This window comes from Myotis yumanensis, unplaced genomic scaffold (genome assembly GCF_028538775.1).
Source record: "Myotis yumanensis isolate MYYU_CA2020_CCGP unplaced genomic scaffold, mMyoYum1.0.hap1 SCAF_6, whole genome shotgun sequence".
Taxonomy (NCBI): domain Eukaryota; kingdom Metazoa; phylum Chordata; class Mammalia; order Chiroptera; family Vespertilionidae; genus Myotis; species Myotis yumanensis.
The window spans coordinates 20,479,675-20,505,403 of NW_027223757.1; the positions used below are offsets into that span (position 1 = coordinate 20,479,675).

Consider the following 25,729-nt stretch of genomic DNA (forward strand, 5'->3'; position numbering starts at 1 on the left):
ATACCTAGGAATAAACTTAACTAAAGAGGTAAAAGACCTCTACTCAGAAAACTATAGGACGTTGAAAAAAGAGATAGAGGAAGACATAAACAGATGGAAGAACATACCATGTTCTTGGATTGGTAGAATCAACATCATTAAAATGTCCATATTACCCAAAGCAATCTATACATTCAACGCACTTCCCATTAAAATACCAATGGCCTTCTTCAAGGATCTAGAACGAACTCTCCAAAAATTCATCTGGAATAAAAAAAGACCCCGAATAGCTGCAGCGATCCTGAGAAAAAACAAAGTAGGTGGGATCTCAATGCCAGATATCAAGCTGTATTACAAAGCCACTGTTCTCAAAACTGCCTGGTACTGGCACAAGAACAGACATATAGATCAGTGGAATAGAATAGAGAGTCCAGAAATTAGCCCGAACCAATATGCTCAATTAATTTTTGACAAAGGAGGCATGAACATACAATGGAGCCAAGATAGTCTCTTCAATAAATGGTGTTGGGAAAATTGGACAGATATATGCAAGAAAATGAAACTAGACCACCAACTTACACCATACACAAGAATAAACTCAAAATGGATAAAGGACTTAAATGTACGACAGGAAACCATAAAAATTCTAGAAGAATACAAAGGCAGCAAAATCTCAGACATATGCCAAAACAATTTCTTCACTGATACAGCTCCTAGGGCAGTTGAAACTAAAGAGAAACTGAACAAATGGGACTACATCAAAATAAAAAGCTTCTGCACAGCAAAAGAAACCATCAACAAAACAACAAGAAAACCCACCTCGTGGGAAAACATATTTGCCAACGTCATTTCTGATAAGGGCTTAATCTCCAAAATTTATAGGGAACTCATACAACTTAACAAAAAGAAGATAAACAATCCAATCAAAAAATGGGCCAAGGATCTAAATAGACACCTTTCAAAAGAGGACATTCAGAAAGCCAAGAGACATATGAAAACATGCTCAAAGTCACTAATCATCCGAGAGATGCAAATCAAAACAACAATGAGGTACCATCTCACACCTGTCAGAATGGCCATCATCAACAAATCAACAAACGACAAGTGCTGGAGAGGATGTGGAGAAAAAGGAACACTTGTGCACTGCTGGTGGGAATGCAGACTGGTGCAGCCACTATGGAAGGCAGTATGGAGGTTCCTCAAAAAATTGGAAATGGAACTCCCATTTGACCCTGTGATCCCACTTCTAGGAATATATCCCAAGAAACCAGAAACACCAATCAGAAAGGATATATGCACCCCGATGTTCATAGCAGCACAATTCACCATAGCTAAGATCTGGAAACAGCCTAAGTGCCCATCAGTAGATGAATGGATTAGAAAGCTGTGGTACATCTACACGATGGAATACTATGCCGCTGTAAAAAAGAAGGAATTCTTACCATTTGCAACAGCATGGATGGAACTGGAGAGCATTATGCTAAGTGAAATAAGCCAGTCAATGAAGGAAAAATACCACATGATCTCACTCATTCATGGATAATAAAGACCATTACAAACTTTTGAACAATAATAGATACAGAGGCAGAGCTGCCTCAAACTGATTGTCAAACTGCAATGGGAAGGCCAGGGAGGGTTGGGGGGGAGGAGGGAGGGGATTAAGAGATCAACCGAAGGACTTGTATGCATCCATGTAACCATAACTAATGGACATAAGACACTGGGGGGTAAGGGAGGGCAGGGGTCTGTCAAGGGCGGGGGGGAAAAAAGGACACTTATGTAATACACTTTGTAATACTTTTAGCGAAAAATAAAAAAAAAAAATAAATGTAACGTATTTCTTTTTTCCCATCTTTAATTTTTAACTTTTTAATTTTTTTTAACTTTTTAATTTTCCAGAAGTTTTAAAATTTAGTCCAGTTTATCTGTTTTAACTTTTGTTGCCTGTGGTTTTGGTGTCATATATAAAAAAATTGTTGTTAAATCCAGTATAATGAAGTTTTCTTCTATAAGTTTTATAATTTAGCTTCCATGTTTAATTTAGTCTTTGATAAATTTTGAGTTAATTTTTGTATATGGTATAAGGGTCTAACTTCATTATTTTGCATATGAATATCCAGTTTTCCCAACACTTTTTTTTTAAAAGACTGTAACTTTCCCCATTTGATAGTCTGGCACCCCTTTGTTCCATTGGCCTATAATGTTTGTCTTCATGCCAGTACCATACCATTATGATTATTTAGCTTTGTAGTAAATTTTGAAATCAGGAAATGTTAGATCTTCAACTTTTTCTTCTTTATAAAGAATTTTTGGCTATTCATTGTCCCTTGAGATTCCAAATGAGTTTTAGGATGATTTTTCTATTTTTGCTAAACACCATTGGAATTTTGATAGAGATTTACATTAAATCTATAGATCGCTTTGGGTAGTAATGTTGACATCTTAACAATATTAATTCTTCCACTCCATGAATGTGAGGTGTCTTTTCATTTATTTGTGTGTGTGTTTATTTTTAATTTCTTTCAGTACCATTTTGTAATTTTTAGTGTATGAATTTTTTGCCTCCTTGTTAAAGTTTAGTTCTAAGTATTTTATTATTTTTGGTAATATTTTAAATGGAGTTGTTTTTTTAAATTTTTTATGGATTGTATCATTGATGTATTTCTTTTTTAAGACTCATGTCAAGTTTTACTTCTAAAATAAAGGCTTGTTTTGTTTCTTCAAAATAGAAATGACCGCCGAAACTGGTTTGGCTCAGTGGATAGAGTGTCGGCCTGCGGACTGAAAGGTCCCAGGTTCGATTCCGGTCAAGGGCATGTACCTGGGTTGCGGGCACATCCCCAGTAGGAGATGTGCAGGAGGCAGCTGATCGATGTTTCTCTCTCATCGATGTTTCTAACTCTCTATCTCTCTCCCTTCCTCTCTGTAAAAAATCAATAAAATATATTAAAAAAAAAAAACAAAATAGAAATGACCATCTTCTCCTCTAATCCCCCCATACCCTGTAGATGGATATCTCCTGTAGAAACTGTAACACCACATGGCATTTGTTTACTTAGAAATCTACCTTTCTCAATTAGAGTGAAAGCTCTTTAAGAGAATCTTCCATTTTTGTGTCCCTAGAGCCTACTACAAAATAGAGGTTCAATAAATATGTATTTTAACAGATATATAAGCCAATGAAAAATTTAGATATAAACATAAAAGTCTAATTGAAAGAACACTTAACCTTGGATAGTCTCTCTTCCTTCAATGACATTCATGTATAAATCTTTGCATCACAATCAAACACAGCCCTGGTGTCTAGAATCCCTTCCAAATGTTGTACCGGAGCTCTCTGACAGTTCAGTTGGATTAGCTGGTTGTTAGGATAAGAAGGGACCAGACAGAAGGGACCTCATCACTTTTACTCTCAAGGTTAAATGACCTAAGAACAAAGTTGAATAATAGGAGAACTGGGCCAATGTTATTGGGATGCTCAATCTGTTTTTTTTTTGTTTTGTTTTGGTTTTTGTCAATTGCAATGGAATGAATGTGATTCCTCTGGCATCAAGATATAATTTTTAAGACTTGCTTGTAATGTTTTAAAGTTCTATTTGACATTTTTACACAGCAATCAATTGGACATATCTATTTAAAATGATGAATATAAAATATTTAAATTGAAGTTGGTTTCAACATTATGTCAGCCTTTATGTTGAAGCATATAGTTCAAATGACTCACTAAAACTATTTAAAATGAAACAGTTTAAGCAGCATATGGGAATAAGAATCCTTTAAATAGTAATAAAATAGGAATGATAAGAACAGTTGTATGGTTTTTATTTCTTTAAAATTTTAGATGGCTAAAAAATGATTCTAAAATTTTATTGAGATTTTAAATATTATATGTAACATAATTTTACTGTATCTTACAATGATATTAGAAAGCATCTCCCAATTGGAAAGCATGGAAAGAACTTACCATCTTTATTGTATGGTGTATTGTTTAATCACAAATCAGTCTTTTTAAAACTAAAATCTAACATATTACTTCCGTTGTATCCACATACTGACACACAGTATATATAGTTAAGAATGTATCAGGACCATCCTGGCCAGTGTGGCTCAGTTGGTTGGAGCAGCATCCCGTGCATGGGAAGGTTGTGGGTTCCAGCCCTGGTCGGGGTGTGTGCGGGAGGCAACAATGGATGTATTTCTCTCACATTGATGTTTCTCTCTCTCTCTCTCTCTCTTTCTTTCTCTCTCTCTCTCCCCCTTTTCCTCTTCCTTCCTCTCTAAAAAATTTTTTAAAAATAAAGAAAAAAAGAATTAGGACCACCTGATTTACATTCGTATTTTAGACTATTCTTATTAATAAATCTCTTTGTATACCTCAATAAAAATAAACCTCTTTGTGATTATTCTCAAGTTATTCATCATGCTATCATATAAACGCCCTCAAAATTTTTAAAAACGGGAGATAATGACAAAAGGGGAAAAAAGGAGAAGAAATATTTGCTTTGCAAGAAAATGTATATAATTAAAAATACATTATTGTATTAAAATCAATATGTTATAGTTTACTTTGAGACAATATCTAGCAATTTATTTGCATGTAAGGTATAAATTTATAGTTGCTACGTATTTAAAAGAGTTTACCTGAATAAATTTCCTATCTACCTATCTATCTATCTTAAAAAACAGATGAAACTTCCCAGTATCTGGCATGCTCAATAAATATTTGTTGAATAGATGAAAAAAACAAACAAACAAACAAACAAAGAAAACAAAAAACCCCCACACACTCAAAAAACCATCTAGATAAAACAAAACTGTTAGGATAACAAAAGTATTGTTTCTTTATAAATTATTTATTGCAGTGTTCATTTATATAGTGAAGTCTATTACTATTAAAATATATTTTAAGAAATTGTTCTTCAGACAATTTTTATCTTTAGCTATAAGGTAAATTGTATTATTTAGGAGTATTCTTAGCTGACTTGTGAAGGATATCTGATGTGTTTGCACTGTGATTTTCTATTTAGTGCTTGAAGGAATGTCTGTGGTACTAGAAGGAATTGAACAATCTCTTAAATTATTCATAAGCTTCTCTTCCAGAATATGTTAGCATAGATGAAGAATGACATGTGGTGTTCACACTAGCAAAAACTCTTCTTATCTCAAGAATAGTATTTCTATAACTATTACCCAGTACTCTGGCTAAGCAATAGATTATACTGTTATTAGGAATATAAAATCAATACTAAGATGTACTTTTCCAAAAGCAGGCGTCCTTTTCTCTTTCCCTATTCCCATGTACCTGGAGCAGTGATGGCGAACCTTTTGAGCTCGGTGTGTCAGCATTTTGAAAAACCCTAACTTAACTCTGGTGCCGTGTCACATATAGAAATTTTTTGATATTTGCAACCATAGTAAAACAAAGACTTATATTTTTGATATTTATTTTATATATTAAAATGCCATTTAACAAAGAAAAATCAACCAAAAAAATGAGTTCGCATGTCACCTCTGACACGTGTGTCATAGGTTCGCCATCACTGACCTAGAGCATATGCTGTACTGAAAAAAAAAATTAATAAAAATTAAATGTGCTTTGTGACAATATTTTTAAAAACAGTATTGTGAATAGATATCCATTATTTCAGTCAATAATGAAAACTTTTGATTCAACATTTAACCAGTAAATTGAAAAATGCTGTTTCTTTGGAATCAAATAATATGTAAAACTAATGTAGATAGTAATAAATGATGCAGATGCCTACTATTTTACTTTCTTTTGAAAAAATTACTTTCATGATATCTCTTGTATGTTTTTGTTGTTGTTAATCCTCACCAGAGTATATTTTTTCCACTGATTTTTTTTTTTAGTGAGTGTGGAAGGAAGGGCAGGATGAGGGAGAAAGAGAGAGAGAAACATCGATGCAATACACATCAATTGCTTGCCTCCCAATTTGCCTCAGCTGGGGCCAAGGATCAAACCTGCAACCCAGGTACATGCCCTTGACCAGGAATCTAACCTTCGACCCTTTGGTGTATGTAGGCCAATCCTTTAATCACTGAACAACATCAGCCAGAGCTCTTGCATGTTTTGACAATTCTGAATATTATTAAGTCCTCCTCTTCATTGGGTTGAAATCTGTCCCGTGAGACTACAAGCTCCATGAAAGCAGGGATGTGCTTGCTGACTTTAACAGATAATGTGCCGGGCATATATAGGAAGTGCTCAGAACATAATTGAATAAATGAATTTTTGCTTTTATATCTTCATGCTATTTCTGTTTTCTGGGTTGCTATGAACATATTGGTAAATTCTATCAGAAGCTCATCTATGTCATAATTCCTCAAATACTTGAAGCTTGGAAAATGTGCCCTAATTTCTTCACTCAGATGTTAGGAACTTAATAAGTTGGTTTACTATGGTATATGTTAAGCCATCAGACATTGCCAATGTTTGACTGTTTTTTGACTCATAAAAAAGACAATTTTGTATGAATCAGCCCAATATTTTGACTCTGTGTCTATTTAAAACAGTTGAGAATATGCCAAAATAATTGAGGAAAGATATACCTGCTTGTAATTTATATGAGCTAAAAGTTGGTAAGTTAATTATAATATTTCATATAATACTGGTTTGGTGGTGATGAACTCCTTTAGCTTTTCCTTATCTGTGAAGCTCTTTATCTGACCTTCAATTCTGAATGATAGCTTTGCTGGATAAAGTAATCTTGGTTGTAGGTTCTTGCTATTCACCACTTTGAATATTTCTTGCCACTCCCTTCTGGCCTGCAAAGTTTCTGTTGAGAAATCAGCTGACAGTCGTATGGGTATTCCCTTGTAGGTAACTGAGTCTCTTTCTCTTGCTGCTTTTAAGATTCTCTCTTTGTCTTTTGCTCTTGGCATTTTAATGATGATGTGTCTTGGTGTGGTCCTCTTTGGATTCCTTTTTTGGGGTTCTCTGCGCTTCCTGGACCTGTAAGTCTATTTCTTTCACCAGGTGGGGGAAGTTTTCTGTCATTATTTCTTCAAATAGGTTTTCAGTATCTTGCTCTCTCTCATCTTCTGGTACCCCTATAATTCTGATGTTTGTACACTTGAAGCTGTCCCACAGGCTCCTTACTATCTTCGTCTTTTTGGGTTCTTTTTTCATTTTGCTTTTCCGGTTGGGTGTTTTTTGCTTTTTCGCATTTCAAATCTTTGACTTGATTCTTGTGCTCCTCTGGTCTGCTGTTGGGAGTCTGTATAATATTCTTTATTTCAGTCAGTGTATGCTTACTTTCTAGATGGTCCTTTATCACACCACCGAGGGTCTCATTAGATTTCCTGTACATCTCATCAAGTTTATCGACAGACTCTAGAAGCCTCTTGAGAGACCTCAAAAGTGTGGTTCTGAACTCAATATCCTCCCTTGATAGTTTTGTCCTGTTTCTTTGTCTCCGCGTTTTTTACGCTTTCTTGGTACACCCTCTAGTGGTCTTTGTGCGCAGTCTTGTTGTAGTTAAGCCTTGATTGTTATAGTTAATACTAGAGGGATTTGACCTCCAGGCTGACTGGCTGTGATAATCAGCTGTGTCTGCAGTGGAAGAACTTGTGTCCTCTAGGGAAGTGCTAATCTAGCCTTTGCCTGAGGCTATCCGGCAAATGCCTCTGTGCAGGGCTTGGGCGGGGCGGGTCCCACGGGATCAACAGGGTGGAGGAGGGAGCAGTTATGGCTGCTCTCAGTCTGTCCCCAGGGGCTCGGCCTCTCTGTCCCAGCAACAGCTGCAAACCTTGGAGGGACCGTAGCCAGACAGTCCTGCTTCTCCCGTTTGAGTCTGGGTCCCTAGAGACTCGCCCGGATCTGGAGCTCTGAGTCTGAGGCTCCCTCCGGATTGTAACAGACAACCACGCCCTCAGCCACCAGCCCACGCTGCGCGCACTCCGCACCTTAGTATTTTACTTCAGCACTGCGCCGCCTCTGATTCTCGGTTCCTCCTAGTTGTAGAACTTCCATTCAGCCAGCCTTCCTGTGGTTCTGGATGATGTCCGTTCCATCTCTTAGTTGTATTTTTGAAGTGGTTGTTCGAGGCAGCAAACTCCGGCATTAACCTATGCCGCCATCTTGGTTTCTCCACTTGTTCTGTTTCTAGTTAATTATAATAGTACTTGTCCTGAATATACTCTTATTGTTTTAAAACACATGTATGCCTAGACCATTGACTTTTTTTTGGCTGTTCAATATCTAAACTCTTTCCCAGCATCTCCATGTCAGATACATTCTTTCATAGATTCTTTTGGTGCCAGGAACATGATCTTGCTTTGGCTCAGACTTTGAATCAGAAGCTAGTAACTTGACCAAAGAAGAACCGTGCAGAATCCATTCTCGAGATGGGCTGTGTCATCAGCGGTAGCTACCATCAGTCTGAGGCTGATGGCAGCATTTCTAGCCCTTGGCTGTGCCTGGTTTCAGTGGTGCCCGATGGAAGACCTCGTGGTGTCGCTGGACCTGTTCTCCTTTGTACTTTGGGCATCTTGACGTCATAGCCTTCCAGCCTGGTACTCTAGTCCTCCATGTTCCATGAGGTCTGTTGCTGCTTAACTCAGGCAAAACTGTCTACAACTGAGAACCAGTGTTTTCTTGGCATTTTAACAGTCTCTTGCTTAACCTCCTCTATTGCCATAGAAGAGAGAAGAAAAATCATTTGGTGGCAGTGATTTGCAATGAAGGGTGTTTTAGGACATGCCCCACATAGTTTGCTCACATGTATGTGCTGGTATCGATGCTCAGCTAAATACTCAAGGGGGACCCTTTGCAGATCTCTGGAGTTTTCACTCTGTGTAAGTCTCACTTCTCCAGTTCTTTGCCCTGGGATCTCCAGATGCCTACTCTCAGCTCTTTTTCCTGAACCAATGAGGTGACTGGGCTCTATTCTCCTTGCACGAAGGCCTAGACACTCAAGGATGTAAGCTGGGCAGTCGGGCTCATCTTGTTTGCTTCTCATCTCTCAGGGGCCACTGGCCTTTATTTCTTGATGGATACAGTGTCTTGCAAACCTTTGTTTCATATACGTTGTCCTTTTATTGGTTGTTTCAGATGCGAGAGCAAATCTAATTTCTGTTTTTCCATCTTGGTCAAAGCAGAAATTTTAGATGAAGGGCACAGATCAGCTAGTCCTTTTTTATACCTTTGGACACTTCTGGTATAATCAGTGAGTCAGCATCTTATCAGTCAGTTACTTTATTAAATGTTTCTCTTTCAAATTATTGCTTTTGTGTGCTTTACCCAATGTTTGAAATTATTGCAGATTTAACTGTCATATATATGTTTATCATGTACATTGTTTTTCTCTCTCTTTTTTTAAAAAAAATATCATAGCCCTGGCTGGTTTGGCTCAGTGGATAGAGCATTGGCCTACGGACTGGAGGGTCCTGGGTTTAATTATGGTCAAGGGCATATGCCTGGGTTGCAGGCTCAATCCCCAGTAGGAGGCATGCAGGAAGCAGCCAATCAATGATTCTCATCATTGATGTTTCTATCTCTCTCTCTTCCTTTCTGAAATCAATAAAAAATATTTTAAAAATCATAGATATATAAAACAATCTTTATTATAAAATATTTTGTTATTTTTTGACTTGCCATTTTTATAAAGAAAGCCATGTGTTGTAGTAACATTTTTGTGTTTCTTTTTATTTACTTCAGAGGCTGCAAAAAGGACATTTCAAGAAAAAGGCATCTTGGCAGGAGAAAGCAGAAGTTTTAAGCCTCATTTGACCTTCATGAAATTGTCCCAAGTACCATGGCTCTGGAAGGTGGTGAGTGGCCATTTTTATTGCAAACCTTGTTTTACTGGCTACACCAACATTAAGCATGGTCAGCAGCATGAATGACATTGTGGTGGGTTTTGACACCCTACTTACTATTATTGCTCCTGGGTCTACTTCCCGGGGATGCTAAGTTAGCTCATGAGCCTCCATGGAGGCTGTTCTATGTGTTCCCTCCTTTGACAGCGTGGCTCTTGGCTGTATACTGTGACCAACACTCGCTGCTTCTTTGTCTATTGCCACACCTGCTTCATCCCTCAAAAGGCCTTGAGGTAGTGCCAAGGTTTTATTTTCTGCTTTCTTTGATAATTGTTGTTTTCAGCCTGCTGCTATCAAAGCTTCCTCCACTGACCTGCATACACTAGTGCTGCTCACTGAAACTGGGTTTTTCAAGGGGACAAACTTTTTAACCCTAGTCTACAGAGCTCTTCTAAAGTTTCCAATAGCTGTCTCCATTGAGGGCTTGGAGCAAGTGCTCCTGGGACGGGGCAAGAGGGTAACTGTGGGAAACCTTGTACTTAAAAGTACTTCTCCCTGAAGATGGTCAAACAGTGACGCAAGCCAAGGGACATGTGTCTTGACTTCCCCTGTCTCAGGGTGACTTTCTGCCTTCCCAGGCCACTCCCTCTCCTTCAGAGGTCGGGATAATTGTTGACTTTCTTCTGGATCCATGAGCATTTCTCCTGGAATCTGAAGGGCACCCTTCATCGTTTTTCCCATTGCAGCCTAGGGAGTTGCTCATGCACGTTAAGACATCTGCTCACCTGCTCTGATATATCAGAGTTGTGAAGGTGGCCATGCAGATTAGTATTCACTCCTGCTTCCCATGACCCTTGGCTGCAGTTAAGACTGATTTACAGCTCTATAAATGAAGGGCATGTTTATTAGTAAGTAGATCTTTTTTTCTAAATTTGCCACATTTTGTATTTATTGTCTCTGTGCTCAGAAAGTCTCTTTGGTCCTTTAAGACATGTGTTTAAGTGATTGACCATCCTGTGGTTATGAGTTTTCTATAAACTATTGTAAAATTCTTCTCAAAAAGAAATCTTGCATGTTTGTTTTGTTGGTGTTTTTTTCAAACTATGCCCCACATTCAATATTAACTATATTAGGAGCCATTCTAGACTATTTTGGTAAAAATAGTTGTGTAAATAATAGATTTTGAAATTTGGAATGATAACAACTGACACAACTTATAGACTGACAGTTTACCTTTTTACTTGTGATCTTTCCTTTTTTGCTTTCAAATGGATTACCCTCTTCCCAGTGGTTTCAAACTTAATCACAGAATGACAAATCAGTGGTGAAGGTAATAATCCACATTTCAAAGTGTTTCTGTCTTTACAATATTAACTTTGAAATGATAGCACCCAAGCACATTTATCAGAGGAATATTTAGACTCCTCTAGAATCTCAATTTCAATATTTCATACTGAATTGAAATGATTCTTTGGCAGTTAATTTCACGGGATCTGCTCCCTTCCTTTACAGAAAGGAAATGGGACTTAGAAAGGTTAAGTGGCAGAAATGAGATCATATTCTCCTTAGTTGCAGAGCCCTGTGTAGAATCCATCTTATCTCATTCTCAGTCTCATTTTCTTCCCTCCCACTGGCCATGCCCATTTTATCCAAATTAATTTATATATGTGAGGAGCAATCTGGTCCAAATCATATTAATTTAACAGATCTTTATTGAGGGCTTACTATCTGCCAGATACTGGGTGCTGGGCTGAGTTATGATCAAAATAGAAGCAGTCCTTGCTTATGTGGTATATAAACTCTAAATCAGCTTGGATTTTGTTTAGGTTAGAATGCTTAATCTTTAGAAAATAAAGTATGTATGACCTTACTGTTTTTTTCAGAAAGCCAAATAAGAATATTTTCTTCTAATCTATGAAATGATTCCTTTCCGGTTACTACTATGATGTTCAGTGTTTCTGAATGCTTAAGAAAGTTCTATCTTAAATGTTGGGATTCATGAGTCACCTGGGATGCTTGGTGAAGCTGCAGATTTCCACCCTCTTACTTCAGATCTGGAGTTAGATGGATCAGGTGGGAAAAGATTAACCAAAGAAGTTGTTTGAATATATGCATAACCCATGGACATAGGCCATAGTGTGGTGAAGGCCTGGGGTGGGGTGTGTGTATGTGTGTGTGTGGGTGTGTGTGTGCAGGCTAGAAGGGGTCAGTGGGAATGAAAAGGGGACATCTGCAATACTTTCAACAATAAAGATAAATAAAATAAAAAAAAGACCTTGACTTTTGATGTTTAGTAAGTGCCATGGGTGATTCTGATCCAGAGGATCTGTGTGTAATACAATAAGTCTTCAATGAACGTCAGCAATAGGTTCTTGGAACTTCAGCGAAACGAGGTGTAATGAATTCAGTTTTACCCTAACTGATATAAACAAGAGTTAAGTTCCTGTGGCATCTCATGGACTTTATTCCAAAATGATATTATTTGAGGACCTCCTGTATACTCTTGAGACTTGCAGTCTTAAATAAATGTCAAGCATTTTCTCTATGTAGCAAATCATTGGTTCCACTGTAAAAGTGAAAAACAATATGAAAAGGTGGCATACACATAAAAGTGGATTTTTATTATGCTCTGTCATTTGCAATGAAGATTATTTGAAAATGTGACTGTTTGGTCTTTCTTCTTAACTTTTGTGCATTTCCCACTGTCTGTTCCCATCTCTTAGCACTAATGGTCTTCTGGGATTTTATCCTGGTCTACTCATTTACAAGGGAGTGGCCATTGATAAAGTCAGTAATGGGATGTATCGCTAGTATTCAGTGTTGTTTAGGTTTAGAATGAAATAAAAGGAGAGAGAAAGTGTGTGAAAAAATAGGTTCATTTTCACTCAAATATTAGGAAGTTTGTCTCATTTCAAGTACTGTTTTCACATTACAAGCTATTTTAGTTTTAAAAATATTAGGTGAATATATGCTCACTGTAAACTATCAAATGCAACAAACCTGTAGAGTGAAAGATATAATTTTTTCCTCCTCACTGCCCTGCCATCCCCTTTCTCCCAATTTAATTTTTCTCTGTAGGTCACCACTACTAGTCTATCCTTCTGACCTTTTCCTATACACTGCAAATATATACAGGTGCATATACATGCATATTGTTCCTTTAAAACAGAAATAAATGTGCCATTGACCCCTGAACAATACAGGTTTGTACTATGCGGATCCATTTATGCACAGATTTTTTCAATAAATACTGTAAGTATATTTCTCTTCCTTATGATATTCTTAACACTTTTTTTTCTTTATTGTCAAAATACTGTCTATAATAATATAACATGCAAAAGATGTGTTAATCAACTGTTTATGTTATTGATAAAACTTCTGGTCAAGAGTAGGCTAATAGAAGTTAAAAGTTTTGGGGATTTCAAAGTTATATGTGGATTTTGACTGTGCGAGGTGTGGGGATAGTAAGATAGATGATCCATTCATTATTATATACAGGAGGTATAATTATGTTGTAGTAGTACTTCATTTGATTTTTTTCACCATCTAATGTGCCATTTTTTAATGACCTAAAAAGCCAGTATCCATGCTGATATACAAAAAAGGATTCCAAGTTGGAGCCATAATTGGTTTTTCCTGAAGGTCAAACATCTCATTGACTTAAAAGATGTGGACAGTGCCTGGTGCAGGGATGAGTCTTCACCACCCCTGGGCTGGTCATAAAGATTAGTGTGAGAATTTCCTGGTGGTGGTCAGTGTTGGCTGCAGAAGTCCCTGGGCTTCTGGGATACTGTCCACTTGTAGGCACCTGTCATCAGACCATTCAGTAGAAGCAATCAAAAGCCCAGTGGGCTAATCAAAAGTTCTATAGATTGTGTTCAGAATTTTGAAAATGTAGACACTCTACTTTAGTTCTCCTGATAAGGAACCACTGTTACACATGGTATTCTGGTTACCAAGCTAGAGCATTGAGTTCTAACCCAGATTCTGGGAAACATAAGACTTTTCTTGGCAATTATGTATTTTTCTAACACCAGGAGGCATTTACTTAATGTGTTGGTTTTGCATATTCTTAGTTTCATAAAATGTCAGTGGGTATATCACATAAGAGTATTGAAAGTTGTGTATTTTAAAGCTATTTTGATTATCACTGTGCTTTCAAAGTTACAGGGTTTTTTCATCAAATTAATGAAGCCTCAAAAATCTTATTAAATTATGTTGTCTCTGACATAGTAACAGTTATTTGTCTAGTGTCCTTAGAATATATATATTTTTCACATGGTTAGTTTGCTACTTGTTCAGCCCCATGCTTTTTATAGTGCATTCTTTTGGGCTTATTTTTCTCATTGAGTGACCCTGTCTTTCTGTGATTTAAACGTTGCAGAAACTGGTTGCTAACACTTGGTGGCAGAAGAAGACCAGTTTCAAATGAAACAAGCGTCTTAATGCAGATCTAGATTCCTTATGAAATAAATGGGATCTTTTCAAGGAGAGATTAGGATTTTTTTAAAGCATAAATTATCTTCTGTGCTTCATAGATGTCTTTTATGATTTATGATTCTTTCAAGTTACTAAACTAGCACTTAAATGATCACAGTTGAAGTTTATGAATTGGCACTTCCTTGTAGCAGTTTTTCAGAGTCAGACAATTAGAGAACTTTAGACTGAAAGAAATGCTTTTTAAAAAAAATTACTACTGTTGGCTACTATTGTCACTTAGAGTGGTTTGTTTTGAGTACACAATTTGATACACACAAAGCAGGGGCAGAAGGGTGGTTATTGGACCATCTGATGATGAGGTTGAGAGGAAGTAGGGAAGAGATTATAGGACAGTTAGCAGTAGAAATGGCAATGGGAAATGGGAAAGGAGAGTGTCTGGATGAATCTGGATGAAAATTTTGTTCTTAAGGTACAATTAAGGGGAAAACTCAGTCTCTGAATAGTTTGGTGACTGAGTATACAGGACCAAGAGAGTAATGAAATTCTACAGTAGGGTTGGCCGAATCCCAGCTTTTTACATCCTTCACCAGCCAGGACCCTCTACTGTCTCTTCCCTTTCCTACTACCATTATTTACTCCATATCTCTATCAGGTAGCACATTTTCTCAGGAACTTGTTAACTGGCCTGGAATAATTTGGCTGCCCCTCACTTTCCTGGGGCTGCATGATAATGGCCTTTATAAACCATTTCAAAATGCAGGAGTGCTAAACTGTTCTTTCTTGAAGGAGTCTGTAATAAATTTGAAGGAGCATAAGTCTTCTTGTTTTAGCTCCATTGTTTAGCCCTGGGCAAATCTCATAACCTGTCTTAACCTATGTTTACTCTTAGTGCACATGGTCTTAATGACTCTTGACTCCTATGCTATTCTGAAATGTCTGTAAGGTAAGCATTTTAACTAAATAGGCTAATTTGGCTTCACATTGAGAATTTAAATTTTTTTTTTATTGTTTAAAGCATTACAAATAGTAGTACATATGTCTCCTTTTTTTTTTTCCAACTGACCTTCCCCCAGCCTCCCTACCCCCGGCACATGCCCTCACCCCCATCCCAGTGTCTTGCGTTCATTGGAGAATTTTTTTTCTTTTTTTTTTTTTTTTTAAATATATTTCTTTATTGGTTTCAGAGAGGAAGGGAGAAGGAGAGAGAGAGATAGAAACATCAATGATGAGAGAGAATCATTGATTGGTTGCCTCCTGCACGCACCCCACTGGAGGTTGAGCCTGCAACCCAGGCATGTGTCCTTGGCCGGAATCAAACCTGGGACCCCTCAGTCCGCAGGCTGACGCTCTATCCACTGAGCCAAGCCGGCTAGGGCACAGAGAATTTTTTTAGACTGCAGACTGGCTTTCTTATATGCATGGAAAGAGAATGACAGAAAGGAGAAAGGTCTTTGCATACTGGTAAGAAGATGGTGGCTATTTGAATCTTCTATCTCTTCTTCTGAAAATCCTACAGAGCAATACAGACATTGGGGAAAACATCACAAAACTCTAGTGAAAGTAGGAGATAGAGAAATCTGTAAATAGCAAATTCTCAGTAAGCGTGTCCAGAAGCAACTGCAACCAGCAAAACTTGCATGTACATTTGTTTCACTCCCCGAGGGTGAGGGCTCCTCTGTAAGAAGGCACAGAAAGTGTGGCAGGAGGCCTGGAGGAGAAGAATCTCAGGAAGCACCACCTTCGGAAGGGGAGGGAATAGCTCAGGTGAGTGAAGGAGCTCAGGGCTGCCGATAGAGAGGCAGAGCAGGCAGGCTTTCACAGGGGCCCATATTGTCAAGAAGAGTCAGTCCAGCCCTGGCTGGTGAGGCTCAGTTGGTTGAGTGTCGTCCTGTGCACCAAAAGGTCACTGGTTCGCTTCCAGGTCAGGTTTTGGGTTAAGGTGCCTGGTCAGAGTGCATACAGGAGGCAATGAATCCATGTTTCTCTCTCACATTGATGTTTCTCTCCCCCTCTCCCCTTCCTCCTTCCCCTCTCCTCCCCCTCTCCCCTCCCTCTCTAAAACCAATTATATCTATATCTATATCTATATCTATATCTATATCTATATCAGGGGTCCTCAAACTACGGCCCGCGGGCCACATGCAAATACAAATATTGTATTTGTTCCCGTTTTGTTTTTTTTTTTACTTCAAAATAAGATATGTGCAGTGTGCATAGGAATTTGTTCATAGTTGTTTTTTTTAAACTATAGTCCGGCCCTCCAACGGTCGGAGGGACAGTGAACTGGCCCCCTGTTTAAAAAGTTTGAGGACCCCTGAATATGAATGAATTAGTGATGTCAGTCCATCACGGTAGCAAAAGAGGAGGAAGCCTTGAGTAGAGAAGTCTGGAAGACTGCTCTGCCACTTTCTTAAGCCCCTCCTTGAAGGAATTAAGTGAGGGGAGTAGTCACCTGGGAATAAGCTGAATGGATAGGGAAATCATGTGAAACACACTTTTCAACAGGTTATAACTTTCTATCACACATGTCCCCACTGGCATGTGTCTAAATTGTCCAGAGTGTGGATGGGGTGGATATGAGAGGATGGTGTCAGGTTTGGCTGGTCTCGCTTTCCTGTGGCCCTGCCCACTGTGATAGCACATACCAGGTACAGCGAAAGAGAAATACACCAGTGTATATAATATTTTTGCATACTATCATCCTAAAATACAGATTCCTTGTTTCTTAAATTTTTTATATAAAAAAAATTTTTGCCTACCAAACCCACTGTTTATTTTATTAGCCTACAGGTGCTTCTTTAAATTTTGCAAAGATCTTTTGTGTTTAAAATCTCTGAAAGAGAATGCTATGTGAAAGTCACTGGTTGATCTGATATATTTTTTACTGTAATTTTTAAAAAGAAATATATAATCAAATATTCATATATTATACTGAGTCTAAATCTGTTAGAAAAACTATGTAATCCTTACAATTCTGTATTTTAAGAATATACCAGGGGAGATTTCACAATTAAATGTTTAAGTTTGAAATGAGGACAAAAGAAAGATTCCAATTGCTTGTTATACATAAAGTTATATTACATAGCCATGTTTATCATATTAAAAAAGAAAATCTTTGGATACTTTTTTCTCTCTACTTGGTGAAAAGCATTTATTTTGAAACTGGTTTGAGAGGTACACCTGATTCTTTAGTCATATGTGTAATGACTGTTCCATATTCAACTATTGTTTTTTTTTCTACAAAACCCTCTTTTATCTAATATGTTACCCAGGGAATGTTTCTAACCAAATCGAATGAAAAGGCTTGTATCATTGAGCACCTTTCCTCCTTGTACCATTTCCTAACGTATAGCACACTTAATGTAAATCTTAGTGTTATTTCTCTCCTACTCCCTCACTCAGTTCTGGCAACATTTCCTTGTTGGGACACCTTCCTTTGTTAGGTACGGGCTTCTGTCCAAAGTGGTGTGTAGGGAAAATGCCTGGGGAATTGAAAGAGGGTGAATTAGGTGAGGTGAGGTGTTCTGTTAAGATGGGGGTTGGGAGGGGGAGGAGGGAAGAATTTTGGGAGGAGAGTCAAGGAATTTGTTAATGAGAAAGTGGGAAATGAAGCAAGTACTAGATGCATAGGAGCAGTATGAGCTATAAAAACTCTCTAGGAGTCTAAGTCTTTCTTGCTTAACATTACAAGACTGCAATTAGTGATGTCTATGAATGAATTTAAAATATTTTGCCAATGCACAGTCCCTTCCACACTGTCTTTTTTTTTTTTTTATTATATCTGAAACTATAGTTTTGTCTGTAAATAATCTGACCAATTTAGGTACATGGTTCCACATTTTTTGCCTTTAGGCTATAAAAGCAGAATACATTCGACCATAATATAAGTATGTTGCGGTATAGAGGTTAGTGTTATAGAACAAGTTTAAATTACTTTTTAAGATTTTTCTATGAACTTATTTCTGAATGATCTTCTCTGCAGAACAGCTTCATTGTCCTATTTCATTGTTGAGATCCCAAGAATGTTTTACACCAGTGGCTTTCTGGCATTTCTTAATGTTGGGAAATATTGATTTACGAGGGAAGCTACTGCATCGAAGGAGGAAAACATCTTAGATTAAGTTGTAAGTGTATAAGATCCAGAGACATAGAAGCATGGAATAGACTGACAAATCTCAGAGGGAAGGTGGGGGGTGTAGGGTGGAAAGAGATTAACCAAATAATTTATATGCATATTTGCATAACCCATGGACACAGACAATAGTGTGGTGAAGGCCTGGTGGGGGGTGAGTGTGGAATGGAGGGGGGGTCAATGGGGAAAAATAGGACATCTGTAATACTTTCAACAATAAAGATAATTTTTTTAAAAGTAGCTGTTTTTTATACTTAAAAAAGTTGTGAGTATAGCCCTAGCTGGTTTGGCTCAGTGGATAGAGCATCGACCTATGGACTGAAGGGTCCCAGGTTTGATTCCAGTCAAGGGCACATACCTAGGTTGCAGGCTCCATCCCTGGCCCTGGTCGGGGTGCATGCAGGAGGCAACCAATTGATGTGTCTCACTCATCATTGATGTTTCTATCTCTCTCTCCCTCTCTGACATCAATAAATATGTGTGTATATATTTATATATGTGTGTGTGTGTGTGTGTGTGTGTATCCTATCTAATAATAGACAAACATGGTAATTGACTGTACCTTTGCTACGCCCCCATTGGCTAATCAGTGTGATATGCAAATTAACTGCCAACAAAGATGGCGGCCAATTTGCATACTGCAGGCAGGGTGGGCCAGTGCGAGCTGCCATCCGGGCCCCCGTGTGCCGCCTAAGCCCCGTCCCCAGCTGGGACCCCCGTCTGCGGCCCTGGGCGGAGGGGCTTGGCAGAGCGATTGGCCCGAGGAAGCCCTATTCTTGCCGGAATCCTCCTGCAACGAGCTTCTAGTATATATATGAAGTTGTAAGTGTATAGATCATATTTGGTGAGGAATTTTGAGGTGGGGGATATTTTGTGTTTATAGAACACATATTCTTTAGTTTACACAATTAAATGTTAAGTTGGTGAGTTTAGGAGAATATGTCATTATTTGTTCCAAGGAACAAAATATTAGGAAAACAGATGTGATAGGGAGGAGTAGGCTGCGGCTTGTTTACGTTTGAGTGACCACAAGACTGTGGTGATCCAAGAATACAGCTGGAGTTTGATCAAGGGGAGTTGAGAGCCCAGCTGAGATTGAGCTCTATGAAAGCATTCTTGGATGCCTTGTTAGGAGACTACTCTTTCATCTCATCATGCAAACATAATAACTTACATGGCCAAATAGCATGTGATCTGCCATGCTACACCTGAGAAGGCTTGACAGGGGATTGAAAAGAGTTTTGATAGGTAGACAATGAGCGTCTATGGGAACAGACTGTGCTGTAAATAAAGGTGTAGTGTTCAGTGAGCTTGCAGCCTTGAGGACTTCTTGGGTACCATCGACCTCTTATCTCTCTGGTTCACATGTTGTTAGTCAGTATAAATGAGCTAAATGTTTTTGAACCGAAGCCATGTTCTTCCTCTGTTCTGTTTGATGAAAAAAAGCTCCAGGTCCAGGAAGCAAGACCGCGCCTTCGGTTGGTGGCTTTTGTGAGGTGGTCTGGGTAGTAGAAGTTGCATATCACCTGCCCGCTGCTTTCCTTTCCACTTGATGCCACCAAGGAGCACCGGCTCCTCTCAGCCTGTGAGTATAGGTAGAAGGAGGTGTCAACAGTAGGTTTAAAACATGCTTCTGAAACTGGACACAAAACAGGTCTGGGCTGCCCGTCACTACTTGAGCCAAATGAAGCAGAGATAAGGCTGAATCATATATGAGTGTTTATTCCAATAATGCTGGCAGTATGGGAGAGGAGCAGGTCACCCTGTAAATTCTGCTTTAACCTCCCCTGCTATCCAGCTGATTATGGTATATATGGATAAGGAAGAAAGAATACATGCAAGGGGAGGTGGGCAGGATAAGCGGTGCAGGGTCCAGGGTCTGTGTGTCTCCTTCTAAGATCTTGAAGTCTGATAACAAGGTAGTTAATTTTCTATGATGTTAAAAACAGTTCCACCCCTTCTGGAGGGGATCAGGGTCCAGGCACAGCAACCAAATCAAAGCGTCTCCTGTCCTCTGTCTGTTCTCACAATGCATTTTCTTTTCTGAGTAACGGACCCATCTGGGCTCTGAGGCATCTATTATCTGTTTACAGCCCTAATTTCTCTCTGCAATACATCCTCCGGTTTCCCAGGGTCTGTAAGAAAACCTCTTATCTATAGTTAGTAAGGTGAATAATCATTAACAAGAGTGGTCCAATTCTTATTGTGTGCCCTTCCTCCTTACATTTCTACCTATTATTTTCTGAAAGATGTAATATTGTAAATGTTAGATAAGATGGTAGGATAGTTTCCACTTTTTCTTTCCCCAAAACCTCAAGCACAAACAAGGCAGTAGGGATGAAAGCAAGTTGAAAATAGAGGGACTAAGAAGATGGAAACAGCTGGTTTAGAAAGCATGGAGAGTTTCTGCCAGTATTTTACTTCATTATTTGTGTACTAGAGGCCTGGTGCACGAATTTGTGCATCAGTGGGGTGCCTCGGCCTGGCCTGTGGGATCGGGCTGAAACCAACTCTTTGACATCCCCCGAGGGGTCCCAGATTGCGAGAGGGCACAGGCCAGACCAAGGGACCCCACTGGTGCATGATCGGGGTCAGGGAGGGACACGGGAGGTTGGCCAGCCGGGGAGGGACTTCAGGAGGGCTCCAGGGAGTGTCTGGGCCATTTTCTCAGTCCTGATCAGCCAGACCCCAGCAGCAAGCTAATCTACTGGTTGGAATGTCTGCCCCCTGGTGGTCAGTGCATATCATAGTGAGTGGTTGAGTGGCCTTAGCATATCATTAGCATATTATACTTTGATTGGTTGAACGGACGACTGGTTGACTGGACACTTAGCATATTAGGCTTTTATTATATAGGATTAGAAGTATAAGAAGAGATCTTTTTACAGGATGGATTATTTGGATAATTTTTTCTATGTTTAAGTAGTATCTATGAATTAATTCTCATCTTCCTCTATTAAATTCATTTACCATGGACATGTAATTATCACTTGATTTATTAATATTAATGACAGCTCCCAAAGTAACTTTTACATTAGTTTTAGAAATATGATAATGTATATGATTATATCTTAAATATGATTAATTTTCTTAGAATTTTAATATTTTAAAGTAAATAATGAAAAGCTTGAATACTGTCATTTTGATCTTGTCAATTTATCTGTGTTCTCTACTTATTCTGAATCGGAATCCAAACTCTACCTCTTACTAATTGTGTGTCCTTTGGTAAGTGACCTAATTTCTCTCTCCTTCAATTTCTGGGGGACATAATGGTACCAGTCTCATAGGATTATTTTGATTAAATTATGTAGTTAATAAAAGTCCTTAGAGTAGTGTCTGTTCATTGTAAATGTTACATATTTTCTATTATTGTTGTTATACAGATGACAGAAAGACTTATTTATTTTTTCCAGATTGGGTTAAAGCCAAAGTACTATTGTCTTGTCAATTTTCATCACTCCTTACTTTTTTTTTTAAATCTCTAAACTTACTGACAAACACTAGATAGAGTGTCAGGGCCAGATGGAAATGGGCATGGTAGACCGGGGGCCAGGCAGACCCCAGCCCCATAAGCTGGCCCAGAACAGCGGGAAGGAGAGATGGGAAAACTGCAAGGCAGTCCTCATGGGTGGTGCTGGACGCTGATCTGAAATCATCCCGCTATGTGGGCCCATTGGCTGGTGTGGTGAAGACGCCTCTTTCCATCCCTGTCAGGAGCAGGTGTGGGTGGAACTGAGCCTTGGTGGTAAGGGCCTCTGTGATCCCTACTGGGAGGCTGAGGGAAGACTGCAGCTGACAGGGAGGCAGTCAGGGGGTCCGAATCAGGAGGAAGATGGAAATGAAGCAGTGCAGGTAATAGCAAAAATGTAGTTACGCCAAAAGATGAAGGGTCATTAAGACATGTAAAGGAGCAGCTTCTTGGTTGGTGAACCCAGGGAGCGTGTGTGTGTGTGTGTGTGTGTGTGTGTGTGTGTCGGGGGCGGGGGGGGGGGGGTGAGCGGTGTGCCTAAGGAGGAAGTGGAAGCGCAGAGCTCTTTCCATCTATCTAGCCTCCTGTATCTCTTTTATCTGGCTGTCCCTGAATATCCTTTTATAATAGACCAGTAATCTAGCCCTTGCTTTGTTCCCCAGAGCCAGGAGGGAATTGGCAGACACCTGCAAGTGAGCGAGAGGAAATTCTCTCATTGTCTCTGAGACAAAGTATATGTCCCTATTCAAGAGACAAAGGGGATGACTTAGAGGAATGTTACAGACAATGTTTGTTACAGAAACATTCTCGGGTGGAAGGCACATTGAGAATGGCTGCCTCGTTCACAACAACCCTTTTAACTGCTCCCCTCCCTAACGAGGGTATGCTGATAGGAGCTACTTTTGAAGTACATGGTCATGTCGTCCAGGATAGATATTCAGCTGCTACCAGGACAGTTGCGTTAGTGGTTAAAATAATTGAAAATCTGTACCTGATGGTTAACAGTCACTGCACTGAGCCCCTGAGTGCCCCTGTCCTAGACCTCTCATGGCCCAGCAGGTGAAGGAGGTTAACTCCCGGCCCTGCAAGGGGCTGTAGGGTCCCTCCCACTACAGCTGATTGCTGGGCTCTTGCTCACAGTTGATAAAAAGTGTCTCTAACACCCTGGTCCCAATCCCTTTCCTATCTTTCATTAAATCATGCATGGACAACAGAGTAGAACTAGACCTTTAGGTGTTCTCTCCTAGGAGCTGGAATCAGAGAAACAGTCATTCTCTCTGAACAAATCTGGAGCAAGTAAATCAAAAGCCTGTAGAAGAGCCTCTTAACTAACAGTGGACCAGGGAGAGAAATCCCAGGCAGGAGAGGGAGAGGGAGAGAGAGAGAGAGAGAGAGAGAGAGAGAGAGAGAGAGAGAGAGAGAATGGGCATAGAGCATTGTGAATGTGTTACAATCACCTATTCCTGAAGGGTATATAACTGCATGTTATGGACTGAATTGTGTGCCTCCCCCAACTAAATTCATAGGTTAAAACCTCCAATGTTACTTTTTTGGAGTCAGGGTATTTACAGTGGTAATTAAGGTTAAATGAGGTTTTATTTGCAGTGCCCTAATCCAACGTGTCTGGTATCAATGAGAAATGGAAAAGACACGAGGGAAAGGCCATGAAGGCCTCAGCAAGAAGGTGGCAAAGAGAGAGGCCTCTGGAGAAAGCAAACTGGCTGGCACCTTGGTTGCAGACGTCCAGCCTCCTGAACTGTGAGAAAATAAATTTCAGTTGTTAAAAAAAAAGAATTGTGAAGTAAGATTTGCTTCAGAGAAGCCCCATGCCGATATATAATCTTATCATAACTTTGAATCACTAAAACATAAATTTTCATTAGGAGCAGTGATCATTTAAAATGATTTTAGTTTTTAACCAATAAAGACAACCTTTTTCCACTCATGAAAACAAGTGGAAAAAAATGACCATTCCTCTTTAACCAGCTGATGCCCAAAATGACAAGGCAGTTTGGTTTGGCTCTTAATTTACCTTCTGAATTTTGGTTTCAAGACATCATCACAGGAAATGCACACATTTCTTTTTTAGTCCCTGCATGACAGGGATAACCTACTGGAAAACACAGTGGAGCTTTAGGCTTGCCGAGCTTCCCATCAGTGGGACTCCTAATTCTTTTGTCTGATATGCAGCCTGATTGTATTTTCATCATGGAAGCTGTGATTATTATAAAGTCATTATAAGAAATTACCTTCTATTATATAAAAAGTCTTAACCTTCTTAATAACACTGACATGTCATCATTCCTTTGATCACAATAACTTGCCCATCGAAATTAAAGATGAATAATAGTAGTTTATCTTTAAGAACCTTAAATGAATTATTTTTACATTCAGATTGTTAGCTAATGTGAATTTTCATATTTCATGGTGCTTTACTTCCTATACTGAAAATAGAGTTGGTTGCAGAGTAATATGAGTCTGATCCCTCTTTTGTACATATTAAATTATACACATCATTTAGCTAAGCGTAAGTGATACGGTGAGTGCTTTCTGAGCGAATGATTTCCAGTACTTGTCAGATGCAGCCATTAGATGATTCTAAAAATACTCATCATGCTCTCAATGGCATTTTTCCTGTATTGGCTGTTCGGGTGCCACGTTATCATCAACAGTGAGGTTCCTTGGGGCTTCATGGTACATTGTATCAAAGGTTATCAACTGCTTTGAATATCACTGATAATTTTCCCTAAACTGTGACTAAAACTAGGCTAAAGAGAAATAAAACTTCAGTCATTTCTAATGATTAATTAAGAAAGTCTTGAAAAGCATTTTTGTTTGACATTTCTTACCACTAGTTTATTGTTTCAAAGTCTAATATCCTGTATTTAACTTCCAATTTTCTCTTTTAATGTTATGTTGTATAATTGATATGTCAGTTACATTGGGTACAATTATAAGTGTGAAAAACATATCTTGTCCAGGTTAGGTCCAAGGCAAAATAATTTTCAAACAGAATACCAGGCATTCGTTCAATCAAGCATCTTCAGAATTCCAGGGTTGAAGCACTCTTAGTATGGTTTCATTGAAAATACCCTACATATTGTTTCTCTACATTTGAAATTATCCTGACTCTCTTAGCCTTTGTGTAAGTCAAATTTTCCTACCTTTAACCATTTTTTGTGATTTTCTTTGAGTTCTCCTAACTTGCACCTCAATCGATCTTTAAATGACAAGGTGCCTTGAAAAGGGTCTGGCCTATGAAGAAGGGAAGCAGAGAATAATTTTGGGGATGAAAACCATCACCCACCTTTTGAGTTTTAAAATATAACCTTGCAGGGTGATGTTTTGGGGACTATTTTGGCAACCCAATGACCTATTCAGAAAATAGGAGACCTCTTACCCTTATTCTAAATGACATCCAGTTTTGATGTACTCATTTATATTCTTAGAATGCTAGTCCTTTCTTTTATTATGAAAGAGAAATACCACCTGGATGGCGAGACTAATTCAGATAGATTTTACTAGAAAAGAAATATATTGACATGGGACAAAGAGCCTGAAAATAAAACTTAATATATTGCCAAACAAAAAACTCCCTGGAGAATAAAGAGCATATTAATATTATACATGAGATAAAGCAGGTTATCTGTTTCTGTATACTTTATTATTAAAGATGTTTTCTGATAAGTGCTTGCAATTTCAGTGTCTCCTAGGACTCATGCCTCTTTGAACCACAGCTCTCTCTGTAAATTGAGTTAAATAATTAATTCCATTGTACTCGCTAGTAAAAATCAACACCTTAAGGTTCATGTTGGGAGTTATCTGTGAAAAATTCTTGCAAAATAGTTGGTACTTCCTTTTTGCTAAAATTAAATTAATTCACCCAATAGGTTAGAAAATGAATGTTTCCCTTATTTATTACCTTAAAA

At 38.6% G+C, this 25,729-nt stretch overlaps 1 protein-coding gene across 7 annotated transcripts in view; it reads left to right on the forward strand.

The window, feature by feature from the left end:
• The window catches only part of AKAP7 (A-kinase anchoring protein 7), a 99,663-nt gene that overhangs the window by 37,651 nt on the left and 36,283 nt on the right, over positions 1-25,729 (forward strand). For all 7 annotated transcript variants that reach the window (XR_011471817.1, XR_011471816.1, XM_070417692.1 and 4 more), the window contains exon 6: positions 9,659-9,771. Coding sequence is in view for 5 of the 7 variants with exons in the window: in XM_070417692.1 (XP_070273793.1) it covers positions 9,659-9,771 (113 nt within the window). In the remaining 2 variants the exon portion in view is untranslated. The remainder of the gene's footprint in view (positions 1-9,658; positions 9,772-25,729) is intronic.